Here is a 26,646-nt window from a genome sequence, read left to right as displayed (position 1 = left end):
TATTTCCTTATACAGCTGACTGAGTGCGGTCTTAGTGCCAGCATCTGTCTGTGGTGGTAAATAAACAGCCACGAAAAGTTTAGCTGAGAACTCTCTAGGCAAGTAGTGTGGCCTGCAGTTTATCACAATACACTCAACTTCAGGTGAGCAAAATCTAGAGACTTCCTTAGATTTCATGCACCAGCTGTTGTTTACAAATATGCACAGACTGCCCCCCATCCCCCCCCCCCCTCGTCTTACCGGAGTGTGCTGTTCTATCCTGCCAGTGCAGCGTGTATCCCGGTAGCTGAATATCCATGTCGTCATTCAGCCACGATTCCGTGAAGCATAGGATATTACAGTTTTGATATCCCGTTGGTAGGATATTCGTGATCTTACCTCGTCTAGTTTATTGTCCAATGATTGCACGTTGGCGAGTAATATTGAAGGGTAACGGCAGCTTTCCTAGTTGTCTTCTGCGGGTCCGGACGAGGCATCCGGCTCTTCGTCCTCTGCGTCGCTTCCTTTTGCGAATAATTGGGATGTCTGCCCTGTGGGGTGTTTGGAGAATATCGTGTGAGTCCTGCTTGCTGCTGTTGTTGTTGTCAAAGAAATCTTCATCTAATCCGAAGTGAGTGATCGCTGTCCTGATATCCAGAAGCTCTTTTCTTCTGTAAGATATGGTTGCAGAAACATTATGTACAAAATAATTTACAAATATCGTGAAAAAACCCCACATAATAGCACAAATGGTTAGGAGACCTTAAAACGGCGGCCATCTCCTCCGGCGCCATCATTCATCTGTGACGTCTACTGCGGAAAATACTTTGTTTCATGACTCAAATGTTGTGAAGAAGATGCAATTGGGAAGATCGAAAGCTGAGATGATTACAATTAATGTTTTAGGACCAAAGACTGAGCAATATTGTGGATGATCTGTCCCTGACCGAAGTTGAGCCTGTGTGTTTCTCAGTTGCCAGTGATGCCTCAAACAAGGGAAATAAAAAAGTGTTTCCGGTGGGCGTGAGAAATTTCTCTGATGGAGTGTAGTTCAACTTACTTGACGTTTATGAAGACAGTGATGAAACTGAAAAAGGCATACATCAAGCTCTGATGAACTGTCTGGAAAAGCATGAACTAGATATTAGACACATCACAGCCTATGCAGCAGATAATGGAAAACACCACTCCGTTTACCATTTATTGATCAGTGCCAACAATCGCATTCTGAATTGCAAGCACGCCTGCGATCAGCTGTCAGTGGATATTGAGACAATTGTTTTAAAGATCTACAGCCACTTCTCAGTATCTGCTTCCCGAAGAGAGGAACTGCGTGCATTTTTTGCCTTTGTTGACATTGAGTGGCGTGAAATTCTGCGACATGTTTGCACTAGATGGCTCTCTCTTCATCCAGCTGTCGATTGTCTCCTGCAAAGCTGGCTAGCTCTTACTTCATACTTCAGGTCCCTTGGGGAGACCTGTCCTGTGGCACTGAAGAAGACTATTTTTGAGTATGAAGAATAAACGGAAGCTGCTGAGATTTATCTGTGCTTTTTCCACACCGTGGGGTGTGTATTTGACCAACTCGTAAAAAAGCTGGAGGAAACAACGTATTGCATCACAGATGTTTACGAGGAAGTCCAAAAGTTCCAAATGAAGATGCTTCAGCGAAACAGGACAGCTTTTTTGGATACCAGACCAAGCAGCTGATGGACAAACAATTGTCAGCACTAAGGTCCAAGCAGCAACAGGACTTTGAAGTTCTATGACACTGTCATTACATACATTGACAAGTGGTTTGATTTCTCACCAGAAAATGTAATGTTGAAACTGAAACAGATCGACCTCTCAAATCAAATCAAATCAAATTTTATTTGTCACATACACATGGTTAGCAGATGTTAATGCGAGTGTAGCGAAATGCTTGTGCTTCTAGTTCCGACAATGCAGTAATAACCAACAAGTAATCTAGCTAACAATTCCAAAACTACTACCTTATAGACACAAGTGTAAGGGGATAAAGAATATGTACATAAAGATATATGAATGAGTGATGGTACAGAGCGGCATAGGCAAGATACAGTAGATGGTATTGAGTGCAGTATATACATATGAGATGAGTATGTAAACAAAGTGGCATAGTTAGTGGCTAGTGATACATGTATTACATAAAGATGCAGTAGATGATATAGAGTACAGTATATACATATACATATGAGATGAATAATGTAGGGTATGTAACATTATATTAGGTAGCATTGTTTAAAGTGACTAGTGATATATTTTACATCATTTCCCATCAATTCCCATTATTAAAGTGGCTGGAGTTGAGTCAGTGTGTTGGCAGCAGCCACTCAATGTTAGTGGTGGCTGTTTAACAGTCTGATGGCCTTGAGACAGAAGCTGTTTTTCAGTCTCTCGGTCCCAGCTTTGATGCACCTGTACTGACCTCGCCTTCTGGATGAATAGCGGGGTGAACAGGCAGTGGCTCGGGTGGTTGTTGTCCTTGATGATCTTTATGGCCTTCCTGTGACATCGGGTGGTGTAGGTGTCCTGGAGGGCAGGTAGTTTGCCCCCGGTGATGTGTTGTGCAGACCTCACTACCCTCTGGAGAGCCTTACGGTTGTGGGCGGAGCAGTTGCCGTACCAGGCGGTGATACAGCCCGACAGGATGCTCTCGATTGTGCATCTGTAGAAGTTTGTGAGTGCTTTAGGTGACAAGCCAAATTTCTTCAGCCTCCTGAGGTTGAAGAGGCGCTGCTGCGCCTTCTTCACGATGCTGTCTGTGTGGGTGGACCAATTCAGTTTGTCTGTGATGTGTACGCCGAGGAACTTAAAACTTACTACCCTCTCCACTACTGTTCCATCGATGTGGATAGGGGGGTGTTCCCTCTGCTGTTTCCTGAAGTCCACAATCATCTCCTTAGTTTTGTTGACGTTGAGTGTGAGGTTATTTTCCTGACACCACACTCCAAGGGCCCTCACCTCCCTGTAGGCCGTCTCGTCGTTGTTGGTAATCAAGCCTACCACTGTTGTGTCGTCCGCAAACTTGATGATTGAGTTGGAGGCGTGCATGGCCACGCAGTCGTGGGTGAACAGGGAGTACAGGAGAGGGCTCAGAACGCACCCTTGTGGGGCCCCAGTGTTGAGGATCAGCGGGGTGGAAATGTTGTTGCCTACCCTCACCACCTGGAGGCGGCCCGTCAGGAAGTCCAGTACCCAGTTGCACAGGGCGGGGTCGAGACCCAGGGTCTCGAGCTTGATGACGAGCTTGGAGGGCACTATGGTGTTAAATGCCGAGCTGTAGTCGATGAACAGCATTCTCACATAGGTATTCCTCTTGTCCAGATGGGTTAGGGCAGTGTGCAGTGTGGTTGAGATTGCATCGTCTGTGGACCTATTTGGGCGGTAAGCAAATTGGAGTGGGTCTAGGGTGTCAGGTAGGGTGGAGGTGATATGGTCCTTGACTAGTCTCTCAAAGCACTTCATGATGACGGAAGTGAGTGCTACGGGGCGGTAGTCGTTTAGCTCAGTTACCTTAGCTTTCTTGGGAACAGGAACAATGGTGGCCCTCTTGAAGCATGTGGGAACAACAGACTGGGATAGGGATTGATTGAATATGTCTGTAAACACACCAGCCAGCTGGTCTGCGCATGCTCTGAGGGCGCGCCTGGGGATGCCGTCTGGGCCTGCAGCCTTGCGAGGGTTGACACGTTTAAATGTTTTCCTCACGTCGGCTGCAGTGAAGGAGAGTCTGCATGTTTTAGTTGCGGGCCGTGTCAGTGGTACTGTATTGTCCTCAAAGCGGGCAAAAAAGTTATTTAGTTAGTCTGCCTGGGAGCAAGACATCCTGGTCCGTGACTGGGCTGGTTTTCTTTTTGTAATCCGTGATTGACTGTAGACCCTGCCACATACCTCTTGTGTCTGAGCCGTTGAATTGAGATTCTACTTTGTCTCCATACTGACGCTTAGCTTGTTTGATTGCCTTGCGGAGGGAATAGTTGCACTGTTTGTATTCGGTCATGTTTCCGGTCACCTTGCCCTGATTAAAAGCAGTGGTTCGGGCTTTCAGTTTCACGCGAATGCTGCCATCAATCCACGGTTTCTGGTTTGGGAATGTTTTAATCGTTGCTATGGGAACGACATCTTCAACGCACATTCTAATGAACTCGCTCACCGAATCAGCGTATTCGTCAATGTTGTTGTCTGACGCAATATGAAACATATCCCAGTCCACGTGATGGAAGCAGTCTTGGAGTGTGGAATCAGATTGGTCGGACCAGCGTTGAACAGACCTCAGCGCGGGAGCTTCTTGTTTTAGTTTCTGTCTGTAGGCATGGATCAACAAAATGGAGTCGTGGTCAGCTTTTCCAAAAGGAGGGCAGGGCAGGGTCTTATATGCGTTGCGGAAGTTATAAGAAAGAATAGCATAGCAGTGATGAATAGCAGTGATCCAAGGTTTTTCCAGCCCTGGTTGCGCAATCGATATGCTGATAAAATTTAGGGAGTCTTGTTTTCAGATTAGCCTTGTTAAAATCCCCAGCTACAATGAATGCAGCCTCCGGATAAATGGATTCCAGTTTGCAAAGAGTCAAATAAAGTTCGTTCAGAGCCAGCGATGTGTCTGCTTGGGGGGGAATATATACGGCTGTGATTATAATCGAAGAGAATTCCCTTGGTAGATAATGCGGTCGACATTTGATTGTGAGGAATTCTAAATCAGGTGAACAGAAGGACTTGAGTACCTGTATGTTGTTATGATCACACCACGTCACGTTAACCATGAAGCATACGCCCCCGCCCCTCTTCTTACCAGAAAGATGTTTGTTTCTGTCTGCGCGATGCGTGGAGAAACCAGCTGGCTGCACCGATTCCAATAACGTCTCTCCAGTGAGCCATGTTTCCGTGAAGCAAAGAACCTTACAGTCTCTGATGTCCCTCTGGAATGCTACCCTTGCTCGGATTTCATCAACCTTGTTGTCAAGAGACTGGACATTGGCGAGAAGAATGTTAGCGAGTGGTGCACGATGTGCCCGTCTCCGGAGTCTGACCAGAAGACCGCTCCGTTTCCCCCTTTTACGAAGTCGTTTTTTTGGGTCGCCGGCTGGGATCCATTCCGTTGTCCTGGGTGAAAGGCAGAACACAGGATCCGCTTCGCGAAAGTCATATTCTTTGTCGTACTGATGGTGAGTTGACGCTGCTCTTATGTTCAGTAGTTCTTCTCGACTGTATGTAATGAAACCTAAGATGACCTGGGGTACCAATGTAAGAAATAACACGTAAAAAAAAACAAAAAACTGCATAGTTTCCTAGGAACGCGAAGCGAGGCGGCCATCTCTGTCGGCGCCGGAAGTCAAGATCAAGTCAAGACCTCTATGAGGAGCTCTCCTTCACTGACCTGGAGCAGGTGGTGGTTGCCCTCAAAATGACAGAGACAGTCAGTATGGACCAACTCTATGAAGAGGTTTGTGATTGCTGGGAGGAAATACAGAAAGACAGACAGGATACCACAAAATCCAGCAGTGAGCAGTGGATGGCAGTTTTCCAAAACCTAGGGAAGCCAACTTGATCACCATGTTCAGGATTGTCTCATTTGTCCTCAGTGTGCCCGGCTCAAATGCCTTTGTAGAGAGGATTTTCTCTCTGATGACTATTAAATGGTCAGCCTCAAGAAACAGATGCAGCACAGAGCTGATCAAAAATGAACTTCAAATATCTGTGAACTGTGACTTGTCATATAAGAACTTCACTCTGGCTATGCAAATGGATGCTTGAAACAGTCAAGAGCAGCAAAAAATATGCCCCTCTTCCTCTTGAGTTCAAAATGTTTTTTTGTTTGTTGTTGCTGTAAAGGTCCAAATTGTGATTTCTCTGATCATTTATTTCGAGGTTTATTCACATATAAGTTTACATGATGATACAGTTTTAGTAAAGCTATAGGGCAGGTAGCCTAGATGTTAGAGCGTTGGACTAGTAACCGGAAGGTTGCAAGATTGAATCCCCGAGCTGACATGGTAAAAATCTGTCATCACTGTTCCTAGGCCGTCATTGAAAATAGGAATTGACTTGCCTAGTTGAATAAAGGTAAAAAAAAATAGACTAAATGGAATATAAAAATGTTTTTGCCTTTCCAATTCATTCCCACAACACTATACCCACACCACCTGTCATGTTCCTCGAATGGAGGAAGGCGCAGCGTGATTTGAAGACATGTTATTTATTTAATGAATACGGACACTAAACAAACAACAAAACGACCATGCCGCTATACTACAAATGTGCATACACAGGCAACTAGACATAGACAATAACCCACGAACCACAATACAAAACAGGCTACCTAAATATGGTTCCCAATCAGAGACAACGACAAACACCTGCCACTGATTGAGAACCATATCAGGCCAAAACACATAGAAATAGACAAACTAGACATACAACATAGAATGCCCACTCATATCACACCCTGACCAAACAAAACATAGAAACAAACAACCCAAATCATGGTCAGAGTGTGACACCACCGTGGCACCGTGCACTGGCATGCCACCTTTTGTCCCTTATTTGGTTGGCAACCCTACTGGTGACAGCCTATTTCTCTCTAAAAATATTGCAATCAAATCAAATTCAAACGTTATATAAATTGCATTTAAATATGTATTCGCTACAATACTCTTGCATGTTCTGATGAGACAGGAAGCTTGTTACTTTTATGTAAGGTTACTGGTTAGTTTTAGTCACAATCTTTACTTTGGGTTGAGAGTGTAGTGTGCACTCAAACCAGCGGTGGCAATGATACGCCAAGTAGGCGTCCATCTGCCAGAAAGACGGAGACAAAGGAATTACCAGAAACGTCACCGGTGCGGCTTTTTGAATCGAGATTCCCTAAAAACACGCCACTTTGATAAAGATACGACTTACGCAGCAGGTTAGGAGAATTAAGATAGGTTTGGAGAATTAGGTTAAGGTTAGGAAAAGGGTCATCGCTGACCAGACTGTCTGTCAATTTGTGGTGGACGGTGCATCACAGGCACACAAACTGCATTGCGCTGCAAAGCTGAGAGTCTACTGCAGCCATAGGAAGTCTCATCATTCTATATCGAGTTTCATTTATAAAAACTCGAACACAATTTGAAGTTGTGATACAACACCACTTTGTGTTCTTCATAGGGGGATAGAGACATCAATGAATGAGAGCAGTGCACCAGGAAATTTGTCAGATTTTCCAACCACTAGTTTTATACCAAATTATTACAGTAAATTAGGCAGCTGAAATCTCAGCATGTCAATGGTCATTTTTCATTAATTGTTTGTTCATAGCAAATTAAGTTTGAAAATTAAATCTAAAATATATTTTTTTCATACTATTTACTATAGCAGTGCGTGCTAGTGCAAAAAGTTAATACAAATAATAAATGCAACAAAACCGCTTTCTAACAGTATAAGGCATTACTAGGTACTGTTCATGGTCCTCTCATGAAGATATGTTTAATACAACCATCCACTTCACATTAACACTCAACAGGTTAACTAGTGTAAATTAATCATGATTTATGATATTTAATCTGCCTATAAACTGCATGCTTTTCCACGTTGTGGCGGTTGTACGACATAACAGACGTGACTCCCAAGTTTACTTCAAAATGGTTATTATATCAATATTTGCGCTTTAATGCGTTTCCACTACAATTGTCGCATCATTTATTTCACAGACCACCAAAATGATCCACCCTTATGTAGTGTATTTTGTTTTGTCGACATTGGGAAATTTTAGACAAATTTGCCGCCGTTTCCATCAGGCCTATCATGAGTTTCTTTATGCGTCAGGTAATTCATCCCCATGAAATGGTTGGATGGAAACCTGGTTATAGAGAGAAAGATGTCGATGTCGTCAATAGTAAATATTTTTTTAAATTATTTATTTAACTTAAAATTTACCTGGAAATTAAGTTAATTTAAGCAGAAAAGCTACACACAAAAATGATACAACAATAATGTCACATGAAATTAATGTTACAGCAACATCAGTAAAACAAAGTATATTTTAAAATCAGTTTGTCATCTAAAGAATTCAGTGAAGGATGCTAGTTTATCTAACAATTGTACACTGATGGGTGTTGATGTTAAAAAGTAGCTTATATGCACAGCAATCAATACTCAGTTTATTTTAAAGATTCTTGTCACACGAAATGCATACTCAATCAAAATACATTTCTCCCAGAGCCCCAGATAACATATTTAGGCCTCTACATGGACATTAAATTATACGACAACAATGTCAAAAATATAGAAATTAGGAACTTTATTCCAATCTTAAACTGCAGGGCTCACTAATTAATCTCTTAATACTTATTATTTTTTTGATTTGCATGTTGTTGGAGGTTCCAGAGGTAGTCGTTGGCGAAGTTCATAATCTGGGTCATGGCGTTCAGTATCAGGATATCCATGTCGTTATCCAGCATCCCCTCCTCGTGGTAGTTCTTCACTGGCAGGATGCAGTTCATGGGAAGGCCTAGCTCATTACTGCAGATCTGCATCTGAAAAACGTTGGAGACAAAAAGGTCTGGATCAGTTTTGCTTGAGTGATGATCATTGAATCATGTCAGCACAACCAAGATTTAATGGCCGACTACATTGCAGACATTCCGTCAACCGATGGTTGAATGCCACGTCATCAACTGTGCAGTTGAGCATCAGATTATATCATCATCATGTTATATAGTTAGCTGACATGTTAAACACTTGTCCAGGCAATGTGAAATTTGATCAGGTCTGAGGTCATGTGATTTACCTTCTCTTTGATCGCCTTGCTGTAGAAGATTCTCTTCACATCCTTGTTCACCAGCTCACAAGCCTTGTCTGGCATGGTCATGACAACAACTTGAGGAATTTCTGCATTTAATGAATAGAAGGACTAGCATAAGTAACACTATCATGTAATAGTGAAAAGTCAAGAGCTACAGCTGAAAGGTGACAACTGATAGCCAGCCATAGTTGTAGTTTCTATTGAGAAACAGAGTTTAAAGAGCTTACTTACTTAGTCTGCTGGCTTCTGCCCTGATGTTCTTCATCTTGGCTATGACATCCACTGGCATGAGAGAGATTTTGTCCGCTGACACAATACTCACCAGGCAGTGAGTTTTGTCACTTAAACTGGGATTCTGAATGAATTCCTTTTTTTGGTCTGATAATGGGTGGACAGTATTGAACTGGCCAAGAAAATATAAGATTTGTTAGTGTGTGTGTGTGTGTGTGTGTCTTTTGCATTACCTCATAGCCCTCTGGTAGATGGCCCTTCAGAGCATTGATGATGTCATCAGGGTGCAGCCCTTTTTTTTGTGTTTCCAGACCCATGACATCATTGAATGCAAAGGGAAGACGTTTTTCTCCTGAACGGCCTTGAATGTAGTGTGTGTCATACTGAAAATAAATAAAACATTTAATGACATATCTTTTTTTTCTATGGAAAGGATAAATACCCTCACACACATGAAAGCATCCCAAACTGATGCTCAGAATCAACAAATATACAGTGGGGAGAACAAGTATTTGATACACTACCGATTTTGCAGGTTTTCCTGCGTACAAAGCATGTAGAGGTCTGTAATTTGTATCATAGGTACACTTAAACTGTGAGAGGCTGAATCTAAAACAAAAATCCAGAAAATCACAATGTATGATTTTTAAGTAAATCATTTGCATTTTATTGTATTTGATACATCAGAAATGCAGAACTTAATATTTGGTACAGAAACCTTTGTGTGCAATTACAGAGATCATACGTTTCCTGTAGTTCTTGACCAGGTTTGCACACACTGCAGCAGGGATTTTGGCCCACTCCTCCATACGGACCTTCTCCAGATCCTTCAGGTTTCGGGGCTGTCGCTGGGCAATACGGACTTTCAGCTCCCTCCAAAGATTTTCTATTGGGTTCAGGTCTGGAGACTGGCTAGGCCACTCCAGGACCTTGAGATGCTTCTTACGGAGCCACTCCTTAGTTGCCCTGGCTGTGTGTTTCGGGTCGTTGTCATGCTGGAAGACCCAGCCACAACCCATCTTCAATGCTCTTACTGAGGGAAGGAGGTTGTTAGCCAAGATCTCACAATACATGGCCCCATCCATCCTCCCCTCAATACGGTGCAGTCGTCCTGTCCCCTTTGCAGAAAATCATCCCCAAAGAATGATGTTTCCACCTCCATGCTTCACGGTTGGGATGGTGTTCTTGGGGTTGAACTCATCCTTCTTCTTCCTCCAAACACGGCGAGTGGAGTTTAGACCAAAAAGCTCTATTTTTGTCTCATCAGACCACATGACCTTCTCCCATTCCTCCTCTGGATCATCCAGATGGTCATTGGCAAACTTCAGACGGAGCTGTAAATGCGCTGGCTTGAGCAGGGGGACCTTGCGTGCGCTGCAGGATTTTAATCCATGATGGCGTAGTGCGTTACTAATGGTTTTCCTTGAGACTGTGGTCCCAGCTCTCTTCAGGTCATTGACCAGGTCCTGCCGTGTAGTTCTGGGCTGATCCCTCACCTTTCTCATGATCATTGATGCCCCACGAGGTGAGATCTTGCATGGAGCCCCAGACCGAGGGTAATTGACCGGCATCTTGAACTTCTTACATTTTCTAATAATTGCGCCAACAGTTGTTGCCTTCTCACCAAGCTGTTTGCCTATTGTCCTGTAGCCTATCCCAGCCTTGTGCAGGTCTACAATTTTATCCCTGATGTCCTTACACAGCTCCCTGGTCTTGGCCATTGTGGAGAGGTTGGAGTCTGTTTGATTGAGTGTGTGGACAGGTGTCTTTTATACAGGTAACAAGTTCAAACAGGTGCAGTTAATACAGGTAATGAGTGGAGATTAGGAGGGCTTCTTAAAGAAAAACTAACAGGTCTGTGAGAGCCGGAATTCTTACTGGTTGGTAGGTGATCAAATACTTATGTCATGCAATAAAATGCAAATTAATTACTTAAAAATCATACAATGTGATTTTCTGGATTTTTGTTTTAGATTCTGTCTCTCACAGTTGAAGTATACATATGATAAAAAATTACAGACCTCTACATGCTTTATAAGTAGGAAAACCTGCAAAATCGGCAGTGTATCAAATACTTGTTCTCCCCACTGTATACACTGTGTGCACAAAACATTAGGAACACCTGACCTCTACCTACAGTACATGTACATATTACCTCAATTACCTCGACTAACTGGTGCCCGCGCACTCAAAGGATATAACTATACAGTAGAATACATATTATAAACTGGGTGGTTCGAGCCCTGAATGCTGATTGGCTGACAGCTGTGGTATATCAGACCGTATACCATGGGTATGACAAAACATTTATTTTTACTGTTCTAGTTATGTTGGTAACCAGTTTATAATAGCAATAAGGCACCTCAGGGGTTTGTGATATATGGCCAATATACCACGGCTAAGGGCTGCGTCCAGGCACTCCACGTTGCGTCGTGCCTAAGTCAGCCCTTAGCCGTGGTATATTGGCCATATATCACGGCTAAGGGCTGCGTCCAGGCACTCCACGTTGCGTTGTGCCTAAGATCAGCCCTTAGCCGTGGTATATTGGCCATATATCACACCTCCTTGGGCCTTATTGCTTAAATATAACATTTATTCTGTGTACATTTCTGCCTTGTATTCTACTGTGTATTTACATGCTTTGCATTTATCTAGTCTTGATTATGTGATGTAATCAACTCATTTACATTTTCTTTATAGCCAGATTTGTGTGCTTTCATTTGTCTTGTCCCTTTTCCTTGATGTACATTTTCATATAAAAAAATATGTAAATGATATACATTTGTTTTTTGTGTGACGTTTCCAACAGTGAGTGTATTTATTATTTTCATGGTCCTACTTTTGCAAACTTACGCCCCTGTGATTGACTACATTTTGCATTTAAAACAGCGCAGACAACCTCTTTGTTCCTGTAAGTCCCTCTTCATGTCTCTGCCTATTTGTGGCTCATGAAATACTGTGTCTTAGTGTACCAGGATATATTAGGTAGCCATATTCCATGCCTGCATTGTGTCTGTTCAATGTATTAAGCACTGCAGCTTACTGTTGTGGTGAAGCTAAAGCCAGAGGCAGAAGCTACCAGGGCACCACTTGTTGTCCGATTTTGGAAGACATTGTTGACTGAGTTGATGAAGCTGGACTTTCCTGCACTGATTGGTCCATATAGCAGGCATCTGAGCTGACCCACGTCAGGATCACTCAGTTTAAAGCTTCTCAGATCATCCACCATGTGGTCTCTCTCTTCTTTACTGTCAGAGACAATGAAGAGCACCTGTTACTTCTTGTTTTGTTTACCTGGCCATTGTTTCCAAATGTTAACCTTTTAGCATCTTTGGCACAGATTCATTGCAAATCAATGGTACTGATATTAGCATGTTTTTGCATAATTCATGTCCTAATCATCCTAAAGTTTTTCAAATTGATTGTGTAGCTCAATTAAGTTACTTATAGGCGATTTGGACATGAAGCGTGGAAAATGCTAATTTTAGTACCATTGACTTGCAATTGACTTGTGCCACAAATGGCTAAACATGTATCATTTTGAAACAGTGGCCATAGACTGCTTATAATTATGTTCATGGGAAATGTTATCAAGATAACACTAGGACTAATTTAAGATGGTGGGAAAACTGATATCAGCATTTTAGTATAGCACACCATTCACACAACACAACCCTTGATAGTGATTGTAATTGTAACCTAAATGTTTGTTTTACTTTCTCCTTCGTCCTCCATATTGGTCAGTCAGTACAGTACTTACCTCCAACATGTTTTCCTCCATTGTTGGTCAAATTCTGTGTGACATACATGGAACACATTTTGATTAAATTAGTTAATTGTTTTCCACATTCCAACACCCCCCCCCCCCCATCTCTTACTTTCAAAATAATTTGAAGATTGAGTACAATGACACATAATGAGAGTAGACTACAGTCAATGATACAGGTTATGTACTAATATATATATATATATATATATATAAATAATGCCTTGGGGCTGTGGTCAATGCATGCGCTAAAACGGTGTATGCAGGTTCCCAGAACAAGTAAAAAGAATTGGGACCGATGCACTGTGCTTGAACAGAATTTGCACTCACACCTGATATTAACCATCAGGGGTGGACTGTATTTTACAGATATGTCATCTCTCTTACCCTTCTTTGGTGGGGGTGTTGGTGTTGGTGTCAGTGCTGGCGTTGATTCAGCTCCACCCATGTTTGCTTTTCTGAGAGGGAATGTAACAGGGTTGGGATCAATTCCAAATTCATTAGAAATTCCAATTGAATGAACTCATGAAGTGGAGAATTTATATTGAATTAAATTTGAATTTCAACAATCTTTCAAGTTATTGAATTGGAAATAGACTGCACGGATTTATTGGAATTTCGTCGGAATTGTAAAACAATTAATCTGTGGAATTGAATTAAATTGCAATTCAGTATTTTCACATTTAAGGTAAAGCAATGTATCAAACATTGACTGTAGAATTGGTATTGCTATTGTTCCAGTATAGGTAGGCTGTCTGAACAGTCACATGATCAGTCTGAAAGCCTGAGGGAATTGAATTTGTGGAATTGTTGTGACCTAATATTGAATTGGGAATTTAATTCTTGGAATTTACCTAACATTGGAATTGAGAGGAAATTAGTTATCTGAATTCAAAGACTGACCTGGTTTTTTAATTGAATTAAATCGAATTTACAGATGATTAAATTATTTCTAATTGAATTTGTGGAATTAGAGGCCCAGTGCAGTCAAAAATATGATTCCTGTGTTTTATATATACATCCACACTATGAGGTTGGAATAATACTGTGAAATTGTGAAAATGATGATAATGTCCTTTTAGTGTAAGAGCTGTTTGAAAAGACTGCTTTCAATTTCAGCCTGTTTTGGTGGGATGGATTGTTGGCCTCCCTGGCGACATCCCCAGGCGGTAAATTAGTTAGTAGACCAATAAGAAAGAGCGTTCCAAACCTCTTACCTCTCTGCCAATAACAGATAGATTTCGCCTCCCCACTCAGACCACTCCGACAGTCCTATCCACATTTTTTGCTTGAGAAATTGCTCTTTGCTACGAAGCTGTGTTTGTTCTCAATTTTAAAAAAATGGTTAAAAACTATCATAGAAAGGTACTTAATTGTTAGCCAGAAATGATTTGACTGTGAGATACAAACAGCTGCATTGGACCTTTTAACTCAACCCTGGAACATAAAAATACTATTTGGGTTGAATAGAATGTCATGTCTGCACTGCAGCTATTAGGGCTGGCACGATACCAGTATTACAATATTTTTTTCACCGCAAAAATTACAATACGAAGCAGACCAAACTCTTTGGTCCTTTAAATATGTGCTGTATGTAAGATATTGTGTGCTATAGCTTGAAAAATAAATGCATGTGACTCTGGATGGCAACATAATGATGTTTGTTTCCAACATTAGGGCTGTTTTCCTAAAGAAGTTTAATCTGTTTCATGTTTTGTTTCCTTGCCACGTTACTAATGAATATTGTGATATTGGTATCGTCATGGCCCTAGTAGCTACACTACATGGTATGATGTATGTGGACACCCCTTCAAATGAGTGGATTCAGCCATACCTGTTGATGACAGGTGTATAAAATTGAGCACACAGCCATGCAATCTACATAGGGAAAACATTGGCAGAAGAATGGGCAATACTGAAAAGATCAGTGACTTTCAACATGGCACCATCATAGGATTCCTCTTTTCCAACAAGTCAGTTCGTAACATTTCTGCCCTGCTAGAGCTGCCCTGGGAAACTGTAAGTGCTGTTATTGGGAAGTGGAAACGTCTACGAGCAACAACGTCTCAGCGCAAAGTGGTAGGCCACACAAGTTGACAGAACGGGACCACGAGTGCTGAAGCGTGTAAAAATCATCTGTCCTCGGTTGCACTCACTACAGAGTTCCAAACTGCCTCTGGAAACAACATCAGCACAAAATGTTTTTGTCGGGACCTTCATGAAATGGTTTTCCATGGCTGAGCAGCCGCGCACAAGCCTAAGATCACCATGTGCAATGCCAAGCGTCGGCTGGAGCAGTGGAAACACGTTCTCTGGAGTGATCAATCACGCGTCACCATCTGGCAGTCCGAAGGACAAATCTGGGTTTGGCGGATGCCAGGAGAACGCTACTTGCCCTAATGCATAGTGCCAACTCTAAAGTTTGGTGTCTGGGGCTGTTTCATGGTTCGGGCTAAGCCCCTTAGTTCTTGTGAAGGGAAATCTTAACGCTACAGCATAAAATGACATTTTAGACGATTCTGTGCTTCCAGCTTTGTGGCAACAGTTTGAGGAAGGCCCTTTCCTGTTTTAGCATGATAATGCCCCCATGCACAAAGCGAGGTCCATACAGAAATGGGTTATCGAGATTGGTGTAGAAGAACTTGACTTGCCTGCAGAGAGCCCTGACCTCAACCACATCAACACCTTTGGGATGAATGCGAACTCCAACTGCAAACCAGGCCTAATCGCCCAACATCAGTGCCCGACCTCTCTAATGCTCTTGTAGCTGAATGGAAGCAAGTCCCCGCAGTCATGCTCCAACATTTTGTGGAAAACCTTCCCAGAAGAGTGGAGACTGTTAAAACAGCAAAGGGGTACGCCATATTAATGCCCATGATTTTGGAATTAAATGTTTGACGAGTAGGTGTCCATATACTTTGCAGACTGCTAAGCAAAGTATATGGACTGCTAAGCGCCACATACAAACAGATATATGGTCTGGATGTGCTGGGAGCCTCCTTGTTGCTGTCAACTCAAGGATCAGAAACTGTTGCAAATGATGTTAAATGCAGTAATACAATCAGTACATGTACAATATATGTGGAACTGTCATTTAACTGCACTCAAAATGATGTCTGTTTTTTTACTCTTTTTGCAGATCTACAATGAGAAAAGAAGGCAGTTCAGCCTGGTAAAGAATTCTCCTTATGAGATGGTGGAGAAGGTAGCATCAGACATCGAGAAGCTACTGGCCAAGAAACGCAAAGCACTTGATGTAAGTCAGCAATTTGACTTCTATTTATTTCACAAATAAACATAACATTTAGTGGCAGTTTGACAGACAGATTTAGCTCGTCCCTGGGCTAAAAAGCAAGTTCAATCTCCATTGAAAATGCTTCTTAATCCAAGATTCCCTACTGGAAATTTCACACAAAATGAACACATTTCATATGCAATATATTCGTATTGCGAACGCAATGACTTGATAACCTGTTTCCAATACATTTTTAATCTATACTGAACAAAAATATAAATGCATCAATTTCAAAGATTTTACTGAGAAACAGTTCTTAAGGAAATCAGTCACTTGAAATAAATTAGGCACTAATCTATGGATTTTACATGACTGGGCAGGGTCACACCCACTTGAACCAGACCCACCCACTGGGGAGCCAGGCCCAGCCAATCAAAATGAGTTTTTCCACACAAAAGTGCTTTGTTAGACAGAAATACTCCTCAGTTTCATCAGCTGTCCGGGTGGCTGGTCTCAGACTCAGACGATCCCGCAGGTGAGGAAGCCGGAAGTGGAGGTCCTTGGCTAGTATGGTTACACCTGGTCTGCGGTTGTGAGGCCGGTTGGTTGTACTGCCAAATTCTCTAAAATTACGTTGGAGGCGATTTATGGTAGAGAAATGAACATTCAATTCTCTGGCAACATCTCTGGTGGTGGATATTCCTGCAGTCAGCATGCCAATTGCACGCAACAAAATGCCACTAAAATGGAAAGTTTGTCACACAACACAATGCCATATATGGCATTTTGTTGTCCCCAGCACAAGGTGCACCTGTGTCATGATCATGCTGTTTAATCAGCTTTTTGATATGCTGCACCTGTCAGGTGGATGGATTATCTTGGCAAAGGAGAAATGCTCACTAACAGGAATGTAAACAAATCTGTGCACAACATTTGAGAGAAAAGCTTTGTGCGTATGGAACATTTCTGTGATATTTTATTTCAGTTCATGAAACATGGGACCAACACTTTACATGTTGCGTTTATATTTTTGTTCAGTATATTTAGGAACAAAAAATGCACCCGAAACCAGCTGCTGTTTGTGAAAGCAAAGACAGGTGGAATGCATTTTTAACCAGTTACAATTCAATGTGTTACAGTAAACATTTGTTATTGTATAATTCATTTATAGTTTTAATATGTCCAGGAAACTGCCCCATAATGTAGAAGATGTATACGAACAATAGAAGACAATGTTACATTTCCTTTTTGCACAAATTATAGCTTCTACAAACATTGCAGTATAGCAGTTTAGATTTTTCCTTTTGCAATGCGAATATTGTACTGCATTTCGATCAGGTCCTCTACCAATTTTTCCTATCAGCTGAATAACTTGTTTATAAAAGATAAAATAAAAGATGTATAAAACAAATGTGAATAGACCTACCTTGCTGGTACTAGTTCCTCCTGAGGCTGAGATTCTGATATAGTTGTGAAAAAAAGGATTGCCACAGCACCTATTTATGCCTGCACAATAGAAAGTGAAATTCAGGTGAGGAGGGCTGTCTAGCTCTCCTATTGCTATACCCATTTCTTGTAAATGGAGCCATTATAGTAATAGAGGGACCATATTTTTTAATATAACTTTCACTTTTTTTTCTACAGGTAAGAGCATCAGGTGGTTATGTGGTTTACACAGAAAGACAAACACTCTTAGACTCTTATAGTCTTCTAAACCCATTACATTTCTATGAAGTCAGACCATTTAGGCTACTTTAGAAATGGGCTTATGAGGTGAAATAGACCCAGAACCGCCCATGTCCTCTGTCCTCCGCGAGCGCTGAGATTAAATAGAGCTAGCAACCAGCATAGCAACAGACGCTTTGGTTCATTACGTAGGCAGGTCAGGATTTGACCGTTTCTAGCAACGGCCCTAGCACCAGACGCTAACAGCTAATTGAATCCCGTTGTGTACCAGGGGTGGACACTTGGCAGTGGACATAACTAAATCATGTGAATATCATTTTTTAAATATCCCTCCCATTCAACTAGGCCTTTTCAAAATAAAGGGCAGGACCTTTGTTTTCTCTGTTCTCTAACCTGAACTCTTGAACTTGCAGAGGCTGGCCAGTGAAGCAGAACGTGTCCAGCGAGACCATCCCTGGCACGACAGCGTCAAGGTAACACTACTGTAACACACCCTACCAGTAGACTGTCTGCATTTGTAATGTATAAAATATTCAGCAGGGGGTCATGATACTAAGCACATCCCCTATTGATGTATTGATTATATCAACAGTAAATGTTCACCCAACCATCATTATACACATTATACACAAGTCATCAATGACCTCCTCACCGCTGCTGGTACTGGTGCCCTCAACATCCTAATTCTCCTTGACCTTACATAACTTTTCAGACCCTTTGCTATGATTTTCGAAATTGAGCACAGGTGCATCCTGTTTCCATTGATAATATTATCTTTCTACAACTTGGAGTCCACCTGTGGTAAATTCAATTGATTGGACATGATTTGGAAAGGCATACACCTGTCTATGTAAGGTCTCACAGTTGACAGTACATATCAGAGCAAAAACCAAGCCATGAGGTGGAAGGAATTGCCAGTAGAGCTCCGAGACAGGATTGTGTCGAGGAACAGATCTGGGGAAGGGTACCAAAACATTTCTGCAGCATTCCAGGTCCCCAAGAACACAGTGGCCTCCATCATTCTTAAATGGAAGAAGTTTGGAACCACCAAGTCTCTTTCTAGAGCTGGCCGCCGGGCCAAACTGAGCAATTGGGGAAGAAGGGCCTTGGTCAGGGAGGTGACGAAGAACCCGATGGTCACTCTGACAGAGCTCCAAAGTTCCTCTGTGGAGATGGGAGAACCTCTCAGAAGGACAACCATCCCTGCAGCACTCCACCAATCAGGCCTTTATGGTAGAGTGGTCAGACGCAAGCCACTCTTCAGTAAAAGACACAGTTTGCCAAAAGGCACCTAAAGACTCAGACCATGAGGAACAAGATTCTCTGGTCTGATGAAACCAAGATTAAACTCTGGAGGAAACCTGGAGGAAACCTGGCACCGTCCTTACAGTGAAGCATGGTGGTGGCAGCATAATGCTCTTTGGATGTTTTTCAGCGGCAGGGACTGGGAGACTAGTCAGGATTGAGGCAAAGATGAACAGAGCAAAGTACAGAGAGATCCTTAATGAAATCCTGAGCTCTCTGGAGCAGGTTCTCAGACTGGGGTGAAGGTTCACCTTCCAACAGGACAACCACCCTAAGCACATAGCCAAGACATTGCAGAAATGACTTCGGGACAAGTCTCTGACTGTCCTTGAGTAGCCCAGCCAGAAACCTGACTTGAACCCAATCAAACATCTCTGGAGAGATCTGAAAATAGCTGTGCAGCAACGCTCCCCATCAAACCTGACAGAGTTTGAGAGGATTGGGAGAAACTCCCCAATTTCAGGTGTGCCAAGCTTGTAGTGTCACACCCAAGAAGACTAGAGGCTGTAATCGCTGCCAAAGGTGCTTCAACAAAGGGCTGAATACTTATGTAAATTTGATATTTCAGTTTTAAATTTGTTTTACATTTGCAAACATTTCTAAAAACCTGTTTTTGCTTTGCCATTATGGGGTAATGTGTGTAGATTGATGTAGGAAAAAAATATTGAATACATTTTAGAAAAAGGCTGTAACGTAACAAAATGTGGAAAAAGTGGTCTGAATAATTTCCCGAATGCACTGTATATTTGCAACTGCTCAACTAAAAAAAATATTGATCGACCAAACAATCGACCAGTCGACTAAACGGCGTCAGCCCTAACGTCAACACCTATATTTGAGCATGAATTATCTTTAAAAAAGCTATATTTTCTCTAAGCCTCATGTCAAAATGGGTAGAATAGCATGAGACCAGATACAAAACCCCACATTTTTCTCTTTGCCCCATGGCAAAATGTGTAAAGTTGCAGGAAGTTAGCTGCTTCCACCCCAAACGAATTTCTGTCTATGCCACTGGTGACACTAGTGATTTAATCCACCACTTACATGAGCCCAGATCCATAGGCTACATTTTTCACTTTGTTTGGCCATTGGCAATTTAGCACTAGGTTAATTTGGCTGTAACATCGAAAAGGCAGCATTCAGCAGAAATGTTGGTAGCGTGACCTGTTTTGTCTAACTATGAACATTATTTTACCCAAACCGATTGTGAACCCAAATGTGTAACTGATTCTAGTGGGGGGGACTATACAGTGCCTTCACACCTTGACTTTCTCCACATTTTTTGCATTACAGCCTTACTTTAAAATGTATTAAATGTAGATTTTATTTTGTCACTGGCCTACACACAATACCCCATAATGTCAAAGCGGAATTATGTTTTTCAAATATTTTTTTGTCAATAAGTATTCAACCCCTTTGTTATGGCAAAGCTAAATAAGTTCAGGAGTAAAATTTTGCTTAAACAAGTCACATAATAAGTTGCACACTGTGCAATAATAGTGTATAACATAACTGTACCCCACACATACTGTACAGTTAGTTATCTGTAAGGTCCCTCAGTGGAGCAGTGGATTTCAAACACAGATTCAACCACAAAAAAAATTCCTCGCAAAGACGGGCACCTATTCTGCCCTACAAAGCAAAAGAGCAGTAACTGCACATTGGTCAGAAATGTGTTGACATTTTTGATACGTTAAATACATGCTTTGTCATGTGGAGAAATATCCTGTCTCCACTGTGCTGTTTTGGATAAAAGGTTACGGTGAAACCAAGGAAAAAAGCAGTGACTTCCACTCACTTCAGTTACTGCCTTTTACCTTGGTTTCACCGAGATTTGGGCTGCAGTTACTCCGGTTTACCTTGGTATTATTTATTGTTGTTTGCTAATACAAGTTTCAAACTATATAACACTGACAGCCACGTACAAATAAATCTATGAACACATATTTTTGTAAAAAAATAAATATCATAATGGAAATGTATTCCAGTGGGTGTACCAAGCAAGAAGGCAGTAACTGCTGTCTAGGGTCAAAGGTCATGTCAGAGGTCAATTTTAATTAAAAAATGACATAGTAAGACAGATAACTACATCTCCAATGATCAGACTACAATTAATTTGTCTGGAAAATGTAAAAAAAATGTAAATCCTTTTTCTCAATTTAAATCTATGAGCAGTTCCTGCTCTTTTACTTGGTAGGGCAGTATCGGAAGATGTGTAAAAGAACATTTAATATCCTTTTGAGCATGGTGAAGTTATAAATTACTTATTGGCTGGTGTATGAATAGACCCATTCGCTACAAAGATACAGGCATCCTTTCTAACTTAATTGCCAGAGAGGAAGGAAACCACTCAGAGATTTCACCATGAGGCCAATGGTCACTTTAAAACAGAGTTTAATGGCTGTGATTGGAGAAAACAACATTGTAGTTACTCTACAATACTAACCAAATTGACAGAGTGAAAAGGAAGCCTGTACAGAATACAAATATAAAAAAATATGAATCCTGTTGCCAACAAGGCACCAAAGTAATAGTGCAAAAAATTTGGCAAAGCTATTCTGAAATGCCACTTTCTTCAAATAACCTGTTTTGCTGGTAGGCATACATGCAAAAGAGCTTGCCTATGCAGAGTCAGATGATGGCAAGGTTTTGCAAATCAGCCTCAACCACCTGAAAAGTGATTCATTTGAGTTTTCTTCAGAGTGGGAGAATTTGTAGAATCCAATGTCACATGAACATATTCAAACCCACAGGATTTGGGAAACATAGATTTGGGGTGGCTAACCGTCTTGGAGAGCTACCTGTAGTCAGGATTTTCTACGGTCCTATTTTAAAGGGATAGTTAATGTTTTTTTCTTGTGGACAAGGAGAGACTGCAGTCCATCCTATAGCTAGCCACTGCCACCAACTGTTAATATGAGCATAAAATAAAAATGTAATTCAATGTTCCCACGTTAGAATACTCTAAATTCCATGCCCAAATAATATCAAAGTATCTTCCAACCAAGTGGTAAAATGTTGTGTATTCAACTTCAAAAAGAATCCTGAATACATCCGACTGGTTGCACCGATATGACATTTTTGGCCAATACCGATATTTTCCTTGCCAAAGAAAACCCAATACCAATAACAGATAAACATTTTTAGTGGCCTTTTAAGCATTCTAGTACAGTTAAATAGTTGAAACACACAAACTGACTAAAAATTATTTTGTTGGCATTTACTTATGTCCCCAATAGCAGTAAAACATAATCATAACCTATTTATTTCACTTACTTGCTGTGCTGTTTCATTGTTCATTTGTTCAGTCATTTCATTCTCAACCAGGATTTTATCATACATGTCAAGCAGTAAAGTTTCAGCTCTGTCTGTCAATGGCCTCTTCTGTCGTGGGTCCTCCTCCTCAGTGCGCACTGTCACTGTGTCCGTTTCCATCTTGTCCAGCTGTGTCTGTAACATTTCACGTAAACCCTGTTTCTTGTCTGCATCGAAGTAGCATCCTTGTACCTAGCATCGAGCATGGTGGCGACACAGTAAAGAGGCTTAGAGAGAATGCCACCGAATCGCTTGTTCACAGCCTCTAGTAGAGTCGTTTTTCAAGTTAACCCCACGGCCTGTTGGCAGTTTTGTTGAGCAGGTGTTTAAATGACATGACAGAGGGTTTCACGTCTGCTGCAGACGCAGTTGATGAGATTATTTCTCGAGTCAGTTGTTCGAATGGAGTGTGTTCATGTTTTCAATGAGAGTCCACTGGTTTGTACTGATTGTTGCACGCCAAGCACTCATTTTTTTTCCAGCAGGCTCTCCATTATGTAAAGCTGCTCCTGTATTGCTTGCAGGTGGTTGTATGCTAGCTGCGAGTGTTTCAAATGACCCACTATCTTCCTACTTGTTGCCAATGTCAGATTTGCTGCGTTGGGACAAAACACCTTTGTTCACAGTCAGTTGCAGCGTGTGTGCCATGCATGGCAAACTGGCGACTCCGCATTCTTCCAAAGCCGCCTTTATTGTCGACAAGGAGCCCCGCCGATCCATCACGACTGGACTGCCGACGTGATCGCCTGATGTGGTCTCAACAGGCTATTCTGTTACGATGTCGCCGCAGAACCATCTAATAGCCCCGGCCCGCTAGCTTTTCTGAACACTGTGTCCCCTGCTTCCCCGTAGTAGTGACTACCGAACAGCACCCTGACTTACCCATTGCTGCTCTTTTGACCCTATGATCAATCGGCTACATAGCTGATGCCCCCTGGACTGTTTCAATAACACGGCACCTCATTTTTGTTTACCTGTCGGCCCCAGCCTCGAACTCAGGTCCTGTATGTACCTAACTGACACGCTCTGCCCATTCATTGCCATTTACCCATTGTTGTCTTAGCTCTCCTGATCAACACCTGTGATTGCTTTATGCCTCTGTCTAATGTCAATATGCCTTTTCTGCTGTCTTGGCTAGTTTTTGTTTTATTTCACTGTAGAGCACTCAGCCCCTCTCAAAATACCTTAGATAGCTCTTTCGTCCCACCCCACACACATGCGGAGACCTCAACTACGTTAATTGATGCCTCGCTCATCACGCAACGCATAGGTTTACCTCCACTGTACTCACATCCTACCATACCCTTGTACAGTGGGGAGAATAAGTATTTGATAACCTGCAAAATCGGCAGTGTTTCCTACTTACAAAACATGTAGAGGTCTGTAATTTTTATCATAGGTACACTTCAACTGTGAGAGACAGAATCTAAAACAAAAATCCAGAAAATCACATTGTATGAATTGTAAGTAATTAATTAGCATTTATTGCATGACATAAGTATTTGATCACCTACCAACCAGTAAGAATTCCGGCTCTCAAAGACCTGCTAGTTTTTCTTTAAGAAGCCCTCCTGTTCTCCACTCAATACCTGTATTAACTGCACCTGTTTGAACTCGTTACCTGTATAAAAGACACCTGCCCACACACTCAAACAGACTCCAATCTCTCCACAATGGCCAAGACTAGAGAGCTGTGTAAGGACTTCAGGGCTAAAATTGTAGACCTGCACAAGGCTGGGATGGGCTACAGGACAATAGGCAAGCAGCTTGGTGAGAAGGCAACAACTGTTGGCGCAATTATTAGAAAATGTAAGAAGTTCAAGATGGCGGTCAATCACCCTCGGTCTGGGGCTCCATGCAAGATCTCACCTCGTGGGGCATCAATGATCATGAGGGAGGTGAGGGTTCAGCCCAGAACTACACGGCAGGACCTGGTCAATGACCTGAAGAGAGCTGGGACCACAGTCTCAAAGAAAACCATTTGTAACACTACGCCGTCATGGATTAAAATCCTGCAGCGCACGCAAGGTCCCCCTGCTCAAGCCAGCGCATGTCCAGGCCCGTCTGAAGTTTACCAATGACCATCTGGATGGGAGAAGGTCATGTGGTCTGATGAGACAAAAATAGAGCTTTTTGGTCTAAACTCCACTCGCCGTGTTTGGAGGAAGAAGAAGGATGAGTACAACCCCAAGAACACCATCCCAAACGTGAAGCATGGAGGTGGAAACATCATTCTTTGGGGATGCTTTTCTGCAAAGGGGACAGGACGACTACACCGTATTGAGGGGAGGATGGATGGGGCCATGTATCGCGAGATCTTGGCCAACAACCTCCTTCCCTCAGTAAGAGCATTGAATATGGGTCGTGGCTGGGTCTTCCAGCATGACAACGACCCGAAACACACAGCCAGGGCAACTAAGGAGTGGCTCCGTAAGAAGCATCTCCAGGTCCTGGAGTGGCCTAGCCAGTCTCCAGACCTGAACCCAATAGAAAATCTTTGGAGGGAGCTGAAAGTCCGTATTATCCAGCGACAGCCCCGAAACCTGAAGGATCTGGAGAAGGTCTGTATGGAGGAGTGGGCCAAAATCCCTGCTGCAGTGTGTGCAAACCTGATCAAGAACTACAGGAAACGTATGATCTCTGTAATTGCAAGCAAAGGTTTCTGTACTAAATATTAAGTTCTGCTTTTCTGATGTATCAAATACTTATGTCATGCAATAAAATGCAAAGTAATTACTTAAATCATACATTGTGATTTTCTGGATTTGTGTTTTAGATTCAGCCTCTCACAGTTGAAGTGTAACTATGATAAAAATGACAGACCTCTACATGCTTTGTAAGTAGGAAACACTGCCGATTTTGCAGGTTATCAAATACTTGTCCTCCCCACTGTATTTACAATATGCCTTGAATCTATTCTACCACGCCCAGATATCTGCTCCTTTTATTCTCGGTCACAAACGCACTAGACGACCAGTTCTTATAGCCTTTAGCCGTACCCTTATCCTACTTCTAACCTGTTCCTCGGGTGATGTAGAGGTTAACCGAGGCCCTGTAGCCCCCAGTTCCACTCCTATTCCCCAGGCGCTATCATTTGTTGACTTCTGTAACTGTAAAAGCCTTGGTTTCATGCATGTTAACATCAGAAGACTCCTCCCTAAGTTCACTGCTTTAGCACACTCCGCCAGCCCTGATGTCCTAGCCGTGTCTGAATCCTGGCTTAGGAAGGCCACCAAAAATTCAGAAATGTCCATCCCCAACTACAACATTTTCCGCCAAGATAGAACTGCCGAAGGGGGTGGAGTTGCAATCTACTGCAGGCTCCTGCAGACTTCTGTCATGCTCTCCAGGTCTGTGACCAAACAATTTGAGCTTCTGCTTTTAAAAATCCACCTTTCCAGAAAAAAGTCTCACTGTTGCCGCTTGTTACAGCCCCCCCGTCAGCCCCCAGCTGTGCCCTGGACACCACACTAATTAATTGCCCGCCATTTATCTTCAGAGTTTGCACTGTTAGGTGACCTCAACTGGGATATTCTTGACACCCCGGCCATCCTACAATCTAAGCTAGATGCCCTCAATCTCACCCAAATTATCATGGAACCTACCAGGTACAACCCCAAATCCGTAAACATGGGCACCCTCTTAGATATCATCCTGACCAATCTGCCCTCTAAAAACACCTCTGTCTTCAACCAGGATCTCAGCGATCACTGCCTCATTGCCTGCGTCAGTAATGGGTCTGCGGTCAAACGACCACCCCTCATCACTGTCAAACGCTCCCTAAAACATTTCAGCAAGCAGGCCTTTATAATTGACCTGGCCCGGGTATCCTGGAAGGATATTGACCTCATTCTGTCAGTAGAGGATGCCTGGTTATTCAACAGTGCTTTCCTTAAATAAGCATGCCCCATTAAAAAAAAGGTAGAACCAGGAACAGATATAGCCCTTGGTTCTCTCCAGACCTGACTGCCCTTGACCAGCGCAAAAACATACTGTGGCGTACTGCATTAGCATCGAATAGCCCCTGCGATATGCAACTTTTCAGGGAAGTTAAGAACCAATATACACAGGCAGTTTGGAAAACAAAGGCTAGCTTTTTCAAACAGAAATTTGCAATCTGGTTTCCGAACTGGTCTTGGGTGCACCGTAGCCACGCTCAAGGTCCTAAACAATATCATAACCGCCATCGATAGAAGACAATACTGTGCAGCCGTATTCATCAACCTGGCCAAGGCTTTCGACTCTGTCAATCACCGTATTCTTATTGGCAGACTCAACAGCCTTGGTTTCTCAAATGACAGCCTCGCCTTTTTCACCAACTAC

At 42.3% G+C, this 26,646-nt stretch overlaps 2 protein-coding genes across 3 annotated transcripts in view; one reads left to right on the top strand and one right to left on the bottom strand.

Annotated features, from left to right (window-relative positions):
- cacna2d2b (calcium channel, voltage-dependent, alpha 2/delta subunit 2b) overlaps positions 1-26,646 on the top strand; it is a 93,546-nt gene that overhangs the window by 30,396 nt on the left and 36,504 nt on the right. For both annotated transcript variants that reach the window (XM_021568677.2, XM_021568676.2), the window contains exons 3-4: positions 15,922-16,038; positions 18,117-18,176. In XM_021568677.2, coding sequence (XP_021424352.2) covers positions 15,922-16,038; positions 18,117-18,176 — 177 coding nt within the window. The remainder of the gene's footprint in view (positions 1-15,921; positions 16,039-18,116; positions 18,177-26,646) is intronic.
- On the bottom strand, positions 7,924-13,339 carry LOC110494016 (interferon-induced protein 44-like). The gene is made up of 7 exons (XM_021568678.2): positions 13,170-13,339; positions 12,777-12,810; positions 12,060-12,264; positions 9,250-9,399; positions 9,017-9,188; positions 8,771-8,871; positions 7,924-8,516 (listed from the first exon to the last, which is right to left on the bottom strand). Exons 1-7 carry the CDS (start codon positions 13,228-13,230, stop codon positions 8,322-8,324), a joined length of 918 nt encoding a protein of 305 aa, XP_021424353.1. The 5' UTR covers positions 13,231-13,339; the 3' UTR covers positions 7,924-8,321.

The sequence above is a fragment of the Oncorhynchus mykiss genome, chromosome 17 (assembly GCF_013265735.2).
Source record: "Oncorhynchus mykiss isolate Arlee chromosome 17, USDA_OmykA_1.1, whole genome shotgun sequence".
Classification (NCBI taxonomy): Eukaryota; Metazoa; Chordata; class Actinopteri; order Salmoniformes; family Salmonidae; genus Oncorhynchus; species Oncorhynchus mykiss.
This window is presented reverse-complemented; position numbering and strand designations above follow the sequence as displayed.